The 16,524-nt window shown below is 33.2% G+C and overlaps 1 protein-coding gene and 1 long non-coding RNA gene across 8 annotated transcripts in view; one reads left to right on the top strand and one right to left on the bottom strand.

Annotated features, from left to right (window-relative positions):
* Positions 1 to 16,524, top strand: part of GEN1 (GEN1 Holliday junction 5' flap endonuclease) — a 28,468-nt gene that overhangs the window by 10,120 nt on the left and 1,824 nt on the right. For all 7 annotated transcript variants that reach the window (XM_054472422.2, XM_063648936.1, XM_063648935.1 and 4 more), the window contains 10 exons: positions 716 to 892; positions 2,384 to 2,494; positions 4,544 to 4,617; positions 7,026 to 7,117; positions 8,471 to 8,621; positions 8,935 to 8,971; positions 9,058 to 9,138; positions 10,085 to 10,215; positions 13,801 to 13,862; positions 16,084 to 16,227. In XM_054472422.2, the coding sequence (XP_054328397.1) occupies positions 716 to 892; positions 2,384 to 2,494; positions 4,544 to 4,617; positions 7,026 to 7,117; positions 8,471 to 8,621; positions 8,935 to 8,971; positions 9,058 to 9,138; positions 10,085 to 10,215; positions 13,801 to 13,862; positions 16,084 to 16,227 (1,060 nt within the window). The remainder of the gene's footprint in view (positions 1 to 715; positions 893 to 2,383; positions 2,495 to 4,543; positions 4,618 to 7,025; positions 7,118 to 8,470; positions 8,622 to 8,934; positions 8,972 to 9,057; positions 9,139 to 10,084; positions 10,216 to 13,800; positions 13,863 to 16,083; positions 16,228 to 16,524) is intronic.
* LOC129025018 (uncharacterized) overlaps positions 636 to 16,524 on the bottom strand; it is a 36,002-nt gene continuing 20,113 nt past the window's right edge. The window contains exons 2-3 of the long non-coding RNA XR_008497154.1: positions 4,445 to 4,550; positions 636 to 878 (exon numbers count right to left, since the gene is read on the bottom strand). This is a non-coding gene — a long non-coding RNA (uncharacterized LOC129025018). The remainder of the gene's footprint in view (positions 879 to 4,444; positions 4,551 to 16,524) is intronic.

Below are 16,524 nucleotides of genomic sequence, written 5' to 3'. Positions count from 1 at the left end.
AGGAGGACACTGACAGCTGACTCCTCCACAGTTTCCCACAATATGAGAGTTTCATTGTACAGGGAAGGCAAGATGAGAAAAAATGCAAACATTAAAATTCAGGCCAAAACTGTATGATAGCATCTTCTTTGGAAGTACACATATTGGGTTGACCATCATGTGAGAAAAATTATTGAAGTCTTGTAGACGTAAATCTTAATATGATTAATTATTATTTAAAGATATTTTCAGAATCTGACTATAATAGCAATGAAATGTGAATATGGATTACTTTGTAATTAACATTAAAATCTTAATTTTTTATTACAGAAAATTTAAATCAACACAAAAGTAACCCATCACCAATCTTAAACCATTATCTTGGCTCATCTTGTTTCATCTATTCCCCTATCTACACATCATTTTGAAGCAAATCCTAGACATAATATTGTATCATTCCCATATTTCATCTTTTCTAAAAGATGATTCCTAAAAAATAGAAAGAAACAAAACCACAATATAATTTTTATTAGCACACGTGAAAGTTTGGCAGTTCATTCCTTAAAGCCCTCAAATATTCAGTCATTGTTCAAATTTCCAAGTGTTTCTTAAATATCGTAATTTTTAAAACACCAAAATAGCTACTATTAATATTTGTAATACAGAAATAGGTTTAATAGTAAATAAATGAGCAGTGAAAACATTCTTTAACATCTTGCACCTGCTTTTTTTTCAGTGCCTCCATATGCTCGAATGCTTAGGAATCCCCTGGGTTCAGGCTGCTGGGGAAGCTGAAGCCATGTGTGCTTATCTCAATGCTGGTGGTCATGTCGATGGCTGCCTCACCAATGACGGAGATACTTTCCTTTATGGGGCCCAGACGGTTTACAGGAATTTCACTATGAATACAAAGGTGTTTATTTTCTTTCTCTTTTTCAGCATTTGTTTACAAACTACCTTTTTTAAAGAGCTGATTAAATGAAATAGTAGATATAAAATGCTTACTGTAATGCCTTGCACATAGCAATTGCTAAATAAAATGCTTACTATTATTAAAAATCATTGCCACATAGTTCATTCTCTTCAAAATGTGGATTTATCTCATAAGAACTTGACTTGTTTGTTTCACATGGTTTGATTCTAAATCATTTTCAAAAATACATCACGAATTGCATATGAAAATGTGTTGCTTTGATCCTGAATTTCCAGTTTAGTGTTACATCCTCAGAAATACCTCCAAATATGCAAAGAAAGATATATAAAGATGTTCACTGTAGCATTGTTAATAATTACAAAAATTTGGCAAGCAGCCCGAGTGCTCATTGATAGGGACATGGTTAAATCCTTCACACTTACTGGTTCCCGGTTGGAGAGATACTGCCGGGAGACATTTTGGTTGTAACAGTTCAGGCTTGGGCAAAGGAGACTATAGATATGTGATGGCTTGGTGCCAACCAAACTAAACCTTCTGCCAGACATTTCTGTTATCCCTCCCGAAATGCTAATATTAGCACCCCCATTGAGAAACACTGTTTCAGAGTCCATATGATGTAATACAGTGCGGTCATTGAAAAGGCTATTATTGACATAAAAGATATCCAGACATATTAATGGTGGAAAATTTCTCAAAATAGTATTTTTATATAATCCTACTTTTACTTAAAAACGTAATTAACAATAAATATTCATATATATATATCAAAGGAGATGGTTTTTTGGAAGAATATGCACCAAGCTATTAATGATAGTTTAGGCAGCGCAATTACGGGGAATGTTTACTTTCTATTATATATATATATATGTTACAGTGTTTTATTTTGTAAGATGGAAAGCTACATTTTTTAGACACCAGAAAGCAATAAAATGGAAAAAATTGGCTAGCATAGTTATTTTTAAGCCATTTTTGAAACTACAACTTTATTTTCATATATTGAAATGTCAGAGTCTATAAAGATTCTGCTGATCAGGATAATTTTCTTATATAAATTTTTTGGAATAATTAAACTTTTTTTCTTTTTTTGAGACTTAGTCTCACTGTGTTGCCTAGTCTGAATTGCAGTGGTGTAATCTCGGCTCACTGCAACCTCCTCCTTCCAGGTTCAAGTAATTCTTGTGCCTCCCGAGTAACCCGGACTACAAGCACATGCCACCACACCTGGCTAATTTTTTTTGTATTTTTAGTACAGATGGGGTTTCACCATGTTGGCCAGGCTGGTCTCAAACTCCTGACCTCAAGTGATACACCCACCTTGGCCTCTGAGAGTGCTGGGATTACAGACATAAGCCACCATGCCCAGCCTGGAATAAGTAAACATTTAAAGATAACATTGACAAATTATTTTTGTAATGTTGTTTAATGTATAAATATGTACTTTTTGAGGATTAAACTAAATCTGTTCTTTAGGACCCACATGTTGACTGTTACACAATGTCATCTATCAAGAGTAAACTAGGTTTGGATAGAGATGCTCTGGTTGGATTAGCAATACTTCTTGGCTGTGATTATCTCCCAAAGGTAAGCTGAAATTGTCATATTTATTTGCTATTCATAAAGTCTTTTTCATACTTTATGTGCTGCATAAATATGAATATAATATGGCTATATGATTAAAAATCGAATTTAAAATATAATTTCAGGCATAATAAGCTATTCAGTGACTAAAATAATCAGCATTTCAGATGGCACTAAAAAGCTGACTTGTGACACTTAATATTATAAGCAAGAATAGAATAACGTAGTACCACAGCTTGAATCTCAGTAAACCGTTACTCTAGATTAAGAGATTCACATTTATGTTTGACTATCTTTTTAAATAAATATAGGAGTTATTCTATTCTTGTATTATGCCATTGTTTCTTTCACTCTTTTTTCTATTTTTTAGTTTTCAGTATTCTTTGTGCACATGCTCAATGCTATTACTGTTGCTAAGTCACGTGATCATTGGGATAAGCCATTCATATTTCCATGCCTCTCAGCGTTGTGCTGGGTTTTGCTCATGGAAATATTTATATCTTAAGATGCACAATCTAGTGCTCTGTAACAAATAGGTATAACAGGTGAGTGATGAGTTAAGTATCATGAGAATAATCCCATGTTTTTAAATGTAGTGTTTAAAAATATAAAATGACTGGTATTGTAGGTCTTACTATGTAGTTCCCTTATTATGTTCCTATTGATCATTTCTGTATCCTTACAAATCCCTCATTTTACCTGTATTCCCAAGAGAAGTATAAAGAAGAATGACATGTAATTTTTTTTCCATCTAAGCTCAGGAGAAAGGAAAATATAGCAGGATAATAAAATTATTAAGCCTAATTTATAATTTATATCATGAAAGAACTTTTTTTAAACTGTTAGGAAAAGAAAGCAGGAGGAAAGAAACTTTTAAATACCACAAACCATTATTTTGTTGTAATTCTCCTTCTAAAGTAAAAGACGATTTCCTAAATAAAATTATATCATAATTAAAATCTATAAACAGCCCAATGTTTAATTTAAGAAAAAATTTGCTGACTTGAACTCACAGAAACCAACTTTAGCTACAGTGGTATTTAAATTATGCATTAGCCATAGCTATATTGACCTTTTGTGTTTTTTAAAACCAAAACTGCTATGTATTTACATTGTTCTACTTAAAGACTTTTAAGACTATGTACTAACTTGATTTGCCTTCAAAAACTTAAAGCAAATGCTAATACCAGAAGAATGATATTCAAGATATCTAATAACATGTATGCCAAAGACATAGGCAATAGAGACGGAAGAGACTTCTGAGTATCCCTGCTGTGCCATAGACTCTCTTTTTAGTAGCTGGATTCTGGGTACAGGTGGATTGGGAAGTGTTCAGATTAGATGGGACATTCCTGTGCAGGCAGATACTCAGAATGCTTGGGCAGTAGCTATTTACTAACCAGTTATCACAAGTGTGTCAATCCTAGTGCGCACTGGTTAAATAACAGCTCTGCTTATGAGGACATATTCATACACTTATAGGGGCTGGAAGACTCAGTTTAAATCAGAAATTGTGACAGGAATATACGTTAAGGCATATCATTTTTGTATATTGGAAATTCACACTTTAAATTTTCTTAAGTTTTTAATTTCAAGAGTTAACTTAAAACTTCCTTTGTTCTCTGTTTGTCTGGGTTTTGGAATATTAAATGTTCATGTAATTAAATGAACTTGCTTTTTCCTGATTACAAACATAAAGTTAGGTTAAATTAAAATATTATCCAAATAATTAACATAGTAAATGAAAGCCCTCTATAATTATGACCCTCCCTTCCCTAAAATAAACACCATCAGTGGTTTAGTATATAACTCGCTGAAATTTTTGTTTACATAGATAACAGTGTAATTGTCATTTACTTTACAAATCCTGATCATATACACTATTGTGCAGTTTTTGTTTTATGCATAGCAGTGTATCTTGCACATCTTTTCCTATCTTTATTGAAGAGTTACCTCATTCTTTCAGCTGCAGACTCTTCCGTTCAATTAATGTACTTTTAACCATTCCTAGTGATTAACATTGGAATTATTTTTTTTTCCACTTTCTGAAAGGGAGTCCCTGGAGTTGGAAAAGAGCAAGCATTAAAACTTATACAGATTTTGAAAGGGCAAAGTTTACTTCAGAGGTAACTAATAATTACTTTCTCTTGTGACATTGAACTTTTATTCTTGCTGAACTTAATAACGAATAGTACAAGAAACAATTGTTTTCCAAAAAAGGGTTTTGTATTTTTAAACTGACCTATATTTTGATTTAAGATAATTTATTTTTATTTATTTTGAAATTTTCCAAAGGAAGGATGAGAATACATGTTGTAAGCCGTATTGCATTTTTTTTTTTTTCTTTTTTTTGGAGACAAGGTCTCACTGTGTCGCCCAGGCTGCAGTGCAGTGGCGCAATCACTGCTCACTGCAATCTCAACCTGCCGGAGTCAAGTGATCCTCCCAGTTCAGCCTCCTGAGTAACTGGGACAACAGATATGCACCACTGTGCCCAGCCATCATACTGCATTTAAAATATACATATTATTTATATTAAACATGTTAATATATTAATTTTTAAATTTTTTTTTTTTTTGTAGAGATAGGGTCTCCATATGTTGCCCAGGTTGGTCTTGAACTCCTGGGCTCAAGTGATCCCCCTGCCTTGGTTTCCCAAAGTGTTAGGATTACAGGCATGAGCCACGATGCCCAGCCACCATACTGCATTTAAAAAAATCTATTGTTAGCTCACTAAACACATTTAGTACAATGTCAAGTGCATTTATGTACGACCATGGGCATTTTGCCACTAGCTGTTTTAAACCCTTTTACCAAAAGGTAAAGATAAACATGACATTAAAATAATTTTGTATTTAATACTTTGATATTGTATTTAATACTTTGATGTTGTATTTTCTTTCTGTAAATGAAATGTCTGTGGCATGTTGTAAATATTTAATAATAAGCAACATTAATTGAAATCTCACTCGACTGGCCTTTGCTTTATAGCTACATATTTAATAATAACATTAATTCATTTAGTCTCTATAGTTTGAGGATTCAAAACAAGATGCAGATTATATAGAAGTTAACAAACTATGCTATTTACTATCTCAAAAACACATGAATTATATTTACTGATGAAAGCAATGCTTGATAAAAATTAATATTAATGATGATAGGTATAGAATTAATAAGAAAGGAACTAGGACACTGGGAAACTTAAAACAGTCTTGGCCTCCAGCAGGTTCGAGATGGCAAGTGCCTGAAAAAAATGTTAAGAGGTAAAAATGAAAAAGGAATGACCATGAAAAATACATCGAATCACTGTATTCTTTCCTATGATACTTCTCTTTTAGCTGTAAAACTGTTGATAAATCTAAGACTTCAATAAATCCATTATTGACATCAGTTATTACTATGCCCAAGTAAGAAAGAAAAGGTATAATTTGGCATGGGGGTGAGTTAGGGAATCATTTGGGAATTGTAAAAAATAATATAAAGAAGGAAAAGCAAGTGAATATAACACCTGGCTAACTCCAAACCATTCTTATTGAAACAGTTTCAGCAAATAAGCACTGTTGACACTTGAAAATAATAAAATTACATTTATTTTATAATTATCTATTATTCTGTTTTATATACTGACTTTTCCTCTCAGTTATTTTTAATTTTTGCAGTGCTATTCTTTATCTGGAAGCAATTAATGCTAATTTTTAACAGGCTTGTACTTGGTCTTTGTAGTAAATGAGTCAGAAATTCCAGAAGCTAAATAGTAACTCTTAAGTACCAGATACTGCACAATGACCTGAAGAGATAATTTAGCTTTTATAAAAACTTCAACTTGTGTAAGTAGAGGAACATAATTCAGAACACATATGTTTTATGATTAATACCTAACCATACCCTTTGTGGCTTTATGTTAACCTGGAACTTTAGCCAAAAACAAAATTAACTTTTAATTAGTAGAAATCTTTATAGTACTATACATTTTTCTTAAAATCTTTTATGAAGCAGGTAATGTTTTGCTCTTTGCACAAGTGATTAATTTTATATATTAGTCTTTACTCTTCTTTCTGATATAGAGAAATGTTCATGATTCTGTTTTGTACTCTGGCACACAGAGAAGAGATCAAAAGGAGACATTCACAAATCAATCTACTCACATATTGCTGCCTAACTTAAGATTCTTCAAAAAAAAAAAAAAAAAAGGTTGATTGGAGATATATATATACACACATATACATATACACATATATATATATACATACATATATATATATACACACAATTTTTTTTAATAGAGATACAGATATATAGATACACACATATACTCTCTCTCCTGTCTTGCAGTTCTGCTGTCCTTGGGCCTTGGGGCCACATTTAAAGCTTGTGACTGAGGGTTTTCCCACACTAGGCCAGCAACTTTATCAGCCACCAAAGGGAAAATAATTAGGTAGGTGAAAGTGAATAGATCAGCCTGATATTCGAGAACATACCGTTTTTGTGACCTAATTTTTTTTCCTTTTTTAAAAACCACTTTCTATTAAAGGTTTAATCGGTGGAATGAAACATCTTGTAACTCTAGTCCACAACCGCTAGTCACTAAAAAACTGGCTCATTGTTCCGTATGTTCCCATCCAGGTAAGGAGACATAGGGAATGGTTATTAGTATCTCATACCCATGTTTTAATTCCTGTTCACATAGTACTTTTTACATACCAATATTAATAATACTCTGAAGGGTTTTACATTGTCTTCTCCACTAGATTGGGAATTCCTTGCAGTCAGGAGTTTTGTTATATACACATAGTAGTCACTCAGTAAATGTTTATTGAAACCAATAATGTGATATAGATGATAAATATAGGATAAGTACGTTTCAAACTATGATACCAAATTACTTAGATCTTAAAACTATGTTTTCAATATAGAAATCCATTTTAAGAAAAAAATATATACTAATAAGTCTTAGGGAAAATGGAACTGAAACCATTTGTTAATATATTGGTGATTTATATTTATCTACTTAAATGATTCTTCATTGTCCTGTAATGCATTTTGTGTGTGAAGACAGTGACTTAAAGCTAATTTCTAATACATGTTCACTATTCTTGAAAATAGCTTGGATCTTCTTCATTAGTCTTGGTTTAAAAAAAAAAAGACACTACGGAACACGTACTGGATCAGAAAGGCATTTCATTCCCAAAAGAGATTAGGATATCATGTTAACTCATCTTTTAAAAGAAATTCTGCTATATCTAGTTGTTTTAATATATTTTTATTAACATTATTAAATTATAGATAAAATCATGGAAGAAAATCAATGTTTTTATAAGTAAGATGCTATTGTATAGTTTTTTGATAACTTATAAATGACAATTTAAGGTCATATCAAGTATAGGTGCTCTTACATGTTCTCAAGACAATGTTGAAAGTAATCACACTTTGCTTTTTAAGGGAATTAAATTTCCACACCCGTGCCACAGTCATCATTTGTTCATGTTCCAAGGATAGTTTAAAAATAACTGTAACAGAGAGCTAGACATTAGCAGAGGTAATTAACTGCTATATTCTTTTAATACACTCATTAAAGAAACTATTCTATTAGAGCTATTCTATTAAGTAAATAATCTTTTTTTGGCAGTAATTACATTCTACTTTTTATGCATGTAGCTTCCACTTAAACCAGAAAGTTTTCTGTTGTTGATTATTGTAAATGTGTAACTTCAAGTGTCTAATTAACACTTTCAGATAGAGGAATAATTTTTTCTAAAGTGTCGTGTGATAGTAATAGCTCAAGATCTACTTGAGCCCAAGAATTACTATGGTGTCTATTACTCTATTCATCCTAAATGTATTGAAACCTTTCTATATGCTAGGTAGTGTGCTAGGCAATATTAATTTTGGAAAATTTAGATACCGGCAAAAAGAATGTATGTAGAAAGTAATTATAAAAGGCAAAAAATATTACACTTTTTTTGGGTCTCCATAAAGGTTCACCTAAGGATCATGAACGTAATGGATGCAGATTATGTAAAAGTGATAAATATTGTGAGCCACATGACTATGAATACTGCTGCCCTTGTGAGTGGCACCGTACAGAACATGATAGGCAACTCAATGAAGTAGAGAACAATATTAAGAAGTAAGTTTTTTTAAGAACTCATGATTTTTCCTGGCATGACCTATATACATAGCTTTGGTTGAATTATTTCCATATAATCTTTCCCCACGTCTAGATTAGTCACATGTTTAACAAAAGTTTTTTTTTCATTTCTGTTCAAAAATTTAGCTAACCTAGAAGACAGTAATGTAATAGTTATTCAAAGAGAAGCTTGACTTTTTGGGATACTGTAAATTCACATTTCTTATTAAATGGGAGGAGATTGGCTGAGATGATTTCAGAGTCTAAAATTGTCTGATTGTAGTAATAACATGTATATAATTTTTTTTTTCAGGAAAGCTTGCTGTTGTGAGGGATTCCCATTCCATGAGGTAATATCCAGTAATTCAACTGTATTAATTTTAGAAACTTTCTTAGAAGTTTAAGTCTCAGTTCCTGTTTTCTTTTTTCTTGCTAGGTTATTCAAGAATTCCTTTTAAACAAGGATAAATTGGTGAAGGTTATCAGGTACCAAAGACCTGATTTGTTATTGTTTCAGGTATCTGAAAATAAATTCTTCTTTACTGTATGAAGTTATATGCTGGAAAGATAGGAACAGATATTCACTCTGATTGGTCTGAGAGGAGGTTTAAAATTAAAACAGGCAGCTCTTATATTTTTTCAGCACTTATTTCTACTCTCTCATTTGCCATACAGTGGCCATCTTTGCACACTACAAGACAAAGTATAGTTATGCTGTTTTAGAAGATGCCTTAATTAGCATATGTGGATATATTGCATCCAGGGATATTTTGGGGGAAGAGGGTTTAATAACAAGAGAATGTTAAGATCAAGTATATAATTATGGAAGGTAGTATCATTTACAAAAACATTGAGGTCTGAAATTAATGACCTAAATTTAAATTTGGACCGTATTCCACCTACTGTGTGACCCTGGATGTGTATTATTCTCAAAATAGAAATAATATTACTTATCTCACGAAGTCACCATGAGGATTAAATGAGATTATTTATATTAACTCCTAATATAGTGGCTAGGGACACAGAGTGGCTCAATAAATTGCAACAGCTGGGTACTTACAAGTATTAATAATGACAGCCACATTAATAATGACAGCCAACATTTGTTAGACATTTAAATTTGCTGTTTTGTTTAACGCATTACATGTAATCTCAATCTTTATAATCTGTGAAGTGGGCTATAATATTTTCACATTACAGATGGTAAAACTGAGGCTAAGAGAGGTTAAGTAAGTTACCCAACATCTAAGAAATATCATCCTGGCGTTCAAACCGAGAGCCTTCACTCTTAATCATTATGCAATAATGATTCTTCCTTAGGAGGCTCATTCTTTCTAGAACATTCTCATTGATACTACTTTAACTTACGTTAATTCTAAAGGAAAAAATATTAATATCACCTAGGAGTGCTATTTGTCTCCAAGAGATAACAAAATCTTGTTTTATTTTTATTATATTTATAGAGATTTACTCTTGAAAAAATGGAGTGGCCCAGTCACTATGCATGTGAGAAATTGCTGGTACTTTTGACCCATTATGACATGATAGAAAGAAAGCTTGGTAGCAGAAACTCTAATCAACTACAGCCAATTCGGTAATGTAAAGAACTGTATGGTGAAGATGGTGTTTTTACTTGAGTATTTTACAATTAAAATATTCCTAATATCTTTAAGCTCGTTTTTGTAAAGGTGGAGGAAAGGCCTCCTGGAATATTAAAAGCTTATTCAGAGCTTATAATCAGAACAACATAGTAAGTCATGCTTTATCATACTTTTCTACTTCAAACACATAGTAATAATAGATTATAAAAAGAAACAAGCATAAAAGGATATAGCCAGGCTTTATAAGACAACTATTTCAGTGGACCAGGAAAGGAACAAACGTGTAAAGGGAATGTGGGAACTAAAACTGGTTTTGCAGAGCCTTAAATCTAGAAGCAGCAGTATCATCCAGGAGGTAAATCGCTTCAGAGAAAAAAAAAAAAAAAAAAAAAAAACGGGGACCAAAAGTGCAAGATGTTGATGGAGTCAGGCTTATTTCTTGAAACCCAGTAGCTAGGGTGGAATTTCTCTGTTCCTATCGGGATTAGAGCCTGGGGTAGACAATAAAAAACTAATCAAATGCTGCCTGAAGCCCAGAAAGCCCACTGGAAATTACTCAAAAAGACTAGAGAGATAGAAGTGAAGACAGATACAGTATAAAAGAATTGAAGAAGAAAGCTTAACATATGAAGAAATATAATATTTTAAAAATCAACAATTGGGTCATGAATTCACTTCAGATTAAATTAAGTTTTAAAACAGTCTGGCAGGTTTTATGCAGGGGGTGGGTGTGGTTGGCCTTTCAGAATGCTAGAATCCTCAAAAAGATGACATATGTCTGTAAGCAACAGAAGGCAAAATTATAAAAATGTGTGTAAATGGATGGATATAAAAAGTGAACTATTGGCTTAAAAATAGTTGTTGAAATAAAAAGCAATAAAGGGGTCTCTAGGCTGAACTTGGTCAAAAAAAATTAGTGATTTGGAAGACAAGTCACACACAAATCATCTCAAAGACTCTCATATAAAAAATGCTTAAGAGTAGTTTTGGATTAATTCCTGGAAGCTAATAAAAGAAAAGGTTGAAAAGTAATTTTTGAAGAGATGATATCTGAGAGTTTTCCAAAATTTAAGACAGATAGTTATACTCCAAATTATAGTCGCAATACATGAAATACCCAAGGCATATTGTAGACATCAACGATAAAAGGAATATCTTAAAAAGTACCAAACCAATCAGGCAACAATCATCAGTGGATGTTAAAACCATTAGATGAAAGATTGCTGGAGAGAAAGGATAGTCACAGTCTCAAGTACCACTCTACAGATTAATTACAAAGGAAAAATGGTATCTTCAAAAGTGGAGAAGTCCAGTGGACATCAGCTTAACTCAATGATTAATTACCAATAAAAGAACAATAGACTGATTTCATATGCTTTCTAATATGTTAAACTGAGAAAGATACTACATTATCATATTTTTGCCAGAAAAGCTTGAGCTAGGTGGGGCGTGGTGGCTCGCACCTGTAATCCCAGCATTTTGGGAGACTGAGGCCGGTGGATCGACTGAGCTCAGGAGTTCAAGACCCATCTCTTCCAAAAATACAAAAAATTAGCCAGGCGTGGTGGAGAGCACCAGTGATCCCAGCTACTTGGAAGGCTGAGTTGGGAGGATTACTCGAGCCTGGGAGGTGGAGGTTGCAGTGAGCTGAGATCATACCACTGCACTCCCAACTTGGTGGCAGAGTGAGACCCTGTCTCAAAAAAAAAGAAAGTTTAATCTGTATCTAATCATGAGGAAACAATCTAATGAATCCAAGTGAAAACCATTCTGTGGAGCTATTATCCTGGACTCTTCAAAAATGAAACAAAAAAAAATCTAGATAGTTTTCTGGATTAAAATAAAGAGACAACACAATTCAAGAAAAATGATCCTGATTGAACTCTGAATTGTTTTTAAGTCATAAAGGACCTTTTTTTTAGGACAGTTGGGGAAATTTGAATATGGTCTGTATATTGTATCATTGTTAAACTTCCAGAGTGTGAAAGTTTTTTGTGGCAGTGTAGGAAAATACTCTACATAGACAGGCTGCAGTATTTAGGGGTGATGTGCCATGAGACATGTTTGCAACTAACTTGCAAATGGAGGAAGCAAATGTGGTAAAATGTTAACAATTGATGAATCTCGGTAAAAGTATGTGAGCATTCATTGTTCTATTTTTGCAACTTTTATAAAGGTTTGAAATTTTTCAGAATAAACAGTTTGCTGGGAAGTATCAAAGAAAAAAGATCAACTATCTGATAGCACACATCTTTCATAACAGTAATAGATGCCAGAAGATGCTGGAGTGATGTTTCAAAGTACCGAGTAAAAGTAATTTACAACCTTGAAATCATTAAAACATTATTCATAGGAAAAGCGTTTTTAAACATATGAAGACTAAGAGAATTTACCACTCATAAACCTTCCTTAAAAGTGCAGTTAAAGGGCTGGGCATGGTGGCTTACGCCTGGATTAGCACTTTGGGAGACCAAAGCAGGCGGATCACTTGAGGCCAGGGGTTCTAGACCATTCTGGCCAACATAGCAAAAACCCCTGTCTACTACAAATACAAAACATAGCTGGGCATGGTGGCACATGCCTGTAATCCCATCTACTTGGGACACCGAGGCACGAGAATCTGTTGAACCCAGGAGGCAGAGGTTACAGTGAGCTGAGATGGCGTCACTGCACTCCAGCCTGGGCAAACAGAGCAAGACTCAAAAAAAAAGGATAATTTATTTTTTAAAGTGTTGTTAAAGGATATACTTCAGCAAGAAAAAAAATGAACACGGAGGGAAGATGTGAATTACAAGAAACAGTGGTCAGCTCAGGAATTGATTAAAACATATTTGGATAATTTAATAAACTGACTAAATAGAAAAAATTATGTATATAAATATTTGTATAATATTTAATGATTAATACATGATGATGATGATAAGCCAAAACTCCCAAAGTATGCATTCAAACACTTAGGAGTACCTGCTAGAAATATAATCTCTGTCTTCCAAACCAGCACAATTAAAGTAAGAAAGTAAAACTATCAAACCAAAATAATACAGGAAGAAGGAAGATGGAAGTAACAAAGAAAAAGCTGGTGACAGCAAACAAAATAAGATGCATGAATGAATCCAGCAGCTATATCAGTAATCACCAAAAATGTAAGCAGATTAAACTCACCTATTAAAAGACAGATTATATTTGATAAGTAAATAAAATTCAGCAATATTCAGCTTACAAAGTACATGTAGAATAATACTACACAGAGTTTGAAAATAAAGAGATTTAAGAAGACTTAGTAGACAAATACTGTACCTACCAAAGTAATATAACAAATTTTAAAACAAAAATCATTATTGTGAAGATGAGGAACACTGCATAGTAAGGTAAGAAACAACTTAGAAGAACTAACAATAATAAACTCTATGTACCTAACAATATTATCTTTTGAATAAACTAGTCAAAGGAATAGGCAGTAATTCCTTAAAATGTTTTTACCTGGGAAAAAAAAATCTATGGAAATTATTCAGGTTACAAATGGAAAATTTCCAAATATCTTATGCAATTAGACTTCATTAAATGAATTTGTTTTTCAGAATTGTTAAGACCCGAATCAGAAATGGAGTTCATTGTTTTGAAATAGAATGGGAAAAGCCTGGTATGTATTCACTTTAAGGAAAATATTCCATTTATAATATTTGACCATGTATGTCTAGTAAATATTGTATATGTGTATGTGTGTATATATATATATATATACACACACACACAGCATGTGTGTGAAAAATAAAGATGAAACCCATCACATGCACCACAGGTTGATTTCATAGTTTGCCTCTGTTGTTTTAGATAGGTTTTGACTAATAGTAAATATGATAAACTTTGATTTTATTTTAATGTCTCAATTTGACATTTCTTTTGTAATGTTTAAGGAAGTAATACTGAAATAATTTTTATTTATATTTCTCAAATAAATGCTTTTACAAATGCTGTGGTCATTCAATGTCATGTATAGTTGCATCTGAAAAAATTGAGATTGCTAAAATACCCCTGGGGTACACTTACTTTCCTTTTTTTTTTAACCCTGCTTAGTTTTCAGTGGGAATTCTTTATTGTCAAATTATTCTTATTTTTGCTACAGACAGAAATACAGTGAACTCTGAATTAGCTCCCAAACTGGAGATAGTGAAACACAGATAATTTAAAATGAAAAATGACACCAAGTTGATTTCTGTGTGGCTTTGAAATTAAACTGTATCATCATATTTGAGAGAACAGATTTGTCCAATGGAAGTTTAAGCTGTAGGTAACTTTGAAGAATGAAATTATAGAGAATTAGATAAATCATTCCAAGCAGTAAGAGGAAGATAGAATGTTGAAGAATTTTGGAAAATATTTAGAAACAGTTACACCAACTAGTATATTTTCAGGAAAGAAAATGATATTAATTCAGTTTGGCAATGCAACTCTCCTGTCGAGAACGGAGGATCAGATACCCATTTTCACTGACCCTTGTGGGAGCTATTACAGGAGAAAATGTACCCCAAGCTCGTTTAACTTAAGAAACACTTTTAAGATCACTCATTCTCTTGGTTTGTGCTTTAACCTTATCAGTATTTTCTTTATAATTTGGCTTATTTTATAGTTTTGCCCACATATAAAATAAACACAAGAATCGAGTGCACTGTTTATATATACACTGTACTGTAAATTTACATATGAACATTCTTATTTTCATTTATTAATTGCTTGTAAGTCCAGTTAGATTGGGCTTGAGACATTGATACCCTCTGAAACAACAATCTAGAAAGTAATAATACTTTATTTTTTGAGACGGAGTCTTGCTCTGTTGCCCAGGCTGGAGAGTGCAGTGGCACCATCTTGGCTCACAGCAACCTCTGCCTCCTGGTTCAAGTGATTCTCCTGCCTCAGCCTCCCAAGTAGCTGGGGTTACAGGCACCTGCCATCATGCCTGGCTAATTTTTATATTTTTAGTAGAGATGGAGTTTCACTGTTTTGGCCAGACTGGTCTCGAACCCCTGACCTCAGGTGTTCCACCCACTTCGGCCTCCCAAAGTGCTGGGATTACAGGCGTGAGCCACTGCGCCCAGCCTGGAAAGTAGTAATACTTTTGATGGCCCTTTCAATTGTGTTCTTTTCAGAAGCCATCACTAAAGAAAGCTGATGTTGAGTTTTAGGAAACTGTTTCATTTCTTACCTGGAATTTTAACACTTACATAACTGAATTAAACCAACCAACCTTACCTAAACAAAGTTTTCTGTCCTTTCAGCTACTGCTACCATCTCTGAAATAAGAGGATTTAAAGTTCTAATTTAGAAAGAATCTCCATCCGGCTATTGCCAGGCAAAAAGAAAATAAATTATGTACTGCTATCAACAGATTGTTAGAATATAGGTGTTATAAAGCAAGATTTGCAATGAATAGTTCATTTGTGAATGACTTATTTTACCTGATAAAGCTACTTACCTGGAAAGATTGATTTTTTTTTTCTTTTTTTTGAGATGGAGTTTTGCTTTTGTTGCCCAGGCTGGAGTGTAGTGGTGCGATCTCGGCTCACTGCAACCTCTACCTCCCAGGTTCAAGTGATTCTTTTACCTCAGCCTCCTGAGTAGCTGGGATTACAGGCACGTGCCAGCACGCCCGGCTAATTTTTGTATTTTTAGTAGAGACAGGGTTTCACCATGTTGATCAGGCTGGTCTGGTGTTGGTCAGGCTGGTCTCGAACTCCTGACCTCATGATCTGCCCGCCTTGGCCTCCCAAAATGCTGGGATTACAGGTGTGAGCCACCAAGCCTGGCCGATTGAACTTTTTTAAATGCCTAATTAAGGACACTTTGCTGTATTTTTAATCTTTTAGAACATTATGCTATGGAAGATAAACAACATGGAGAATTTGCTCTATTAACAATTGAGGAAGAATCATTGTTTGAAGCAGCATATCCTGAGATCGTTGCTGTTTACCAAAAACAAAAGTTAGAAATTAAAGGGAAGAAACAAAAACGTAAGTTTTGGGTTTGATAGCTATTTATGCCACATGCAAATGTTATAGAAGAGCCACCTCTTCTGTTTGAATCTGCTCTGTCTAAATTTTACTGAAAAATCTATAAAATCAAGAGTCAAGAATTGTATTCTTCCTTCTTTGTCTTCACATACTTTCTTTTAAAGCTGAAAAGCCAGGAATAAATCATTCTGCTCTGTCTACTAACAGGCACGTGTTAATAATAATAGTTACACTGACCAATTGTTCAGCAGCTACTGTTTATAGCATATTCGGATTTTAAATGTTTTCTTTATTTCC

The sequence above is a fragment of the Pongo pygmaeus genome, chromosome 12 (assembly GCF_028885625.2).
Source record: "Pongo pygmaeus isolate AG05252 chromosome 12, NHGRI_mPonPyg2-v2.0_pri, whole genome shotgun sequence".
In the NCBI taxonomy this organism is placed as follows: Eukaryota; Metazoa; Chordata; class Mammalia; order Primates; family Hominidae; genus Pongo; species Pongo pygmaeus.
The sequence above is the reverse complement of the archived record's forward strand: the minus strand, read 5'-3'. Positions and strand labels throughout refer to the sequence as shown.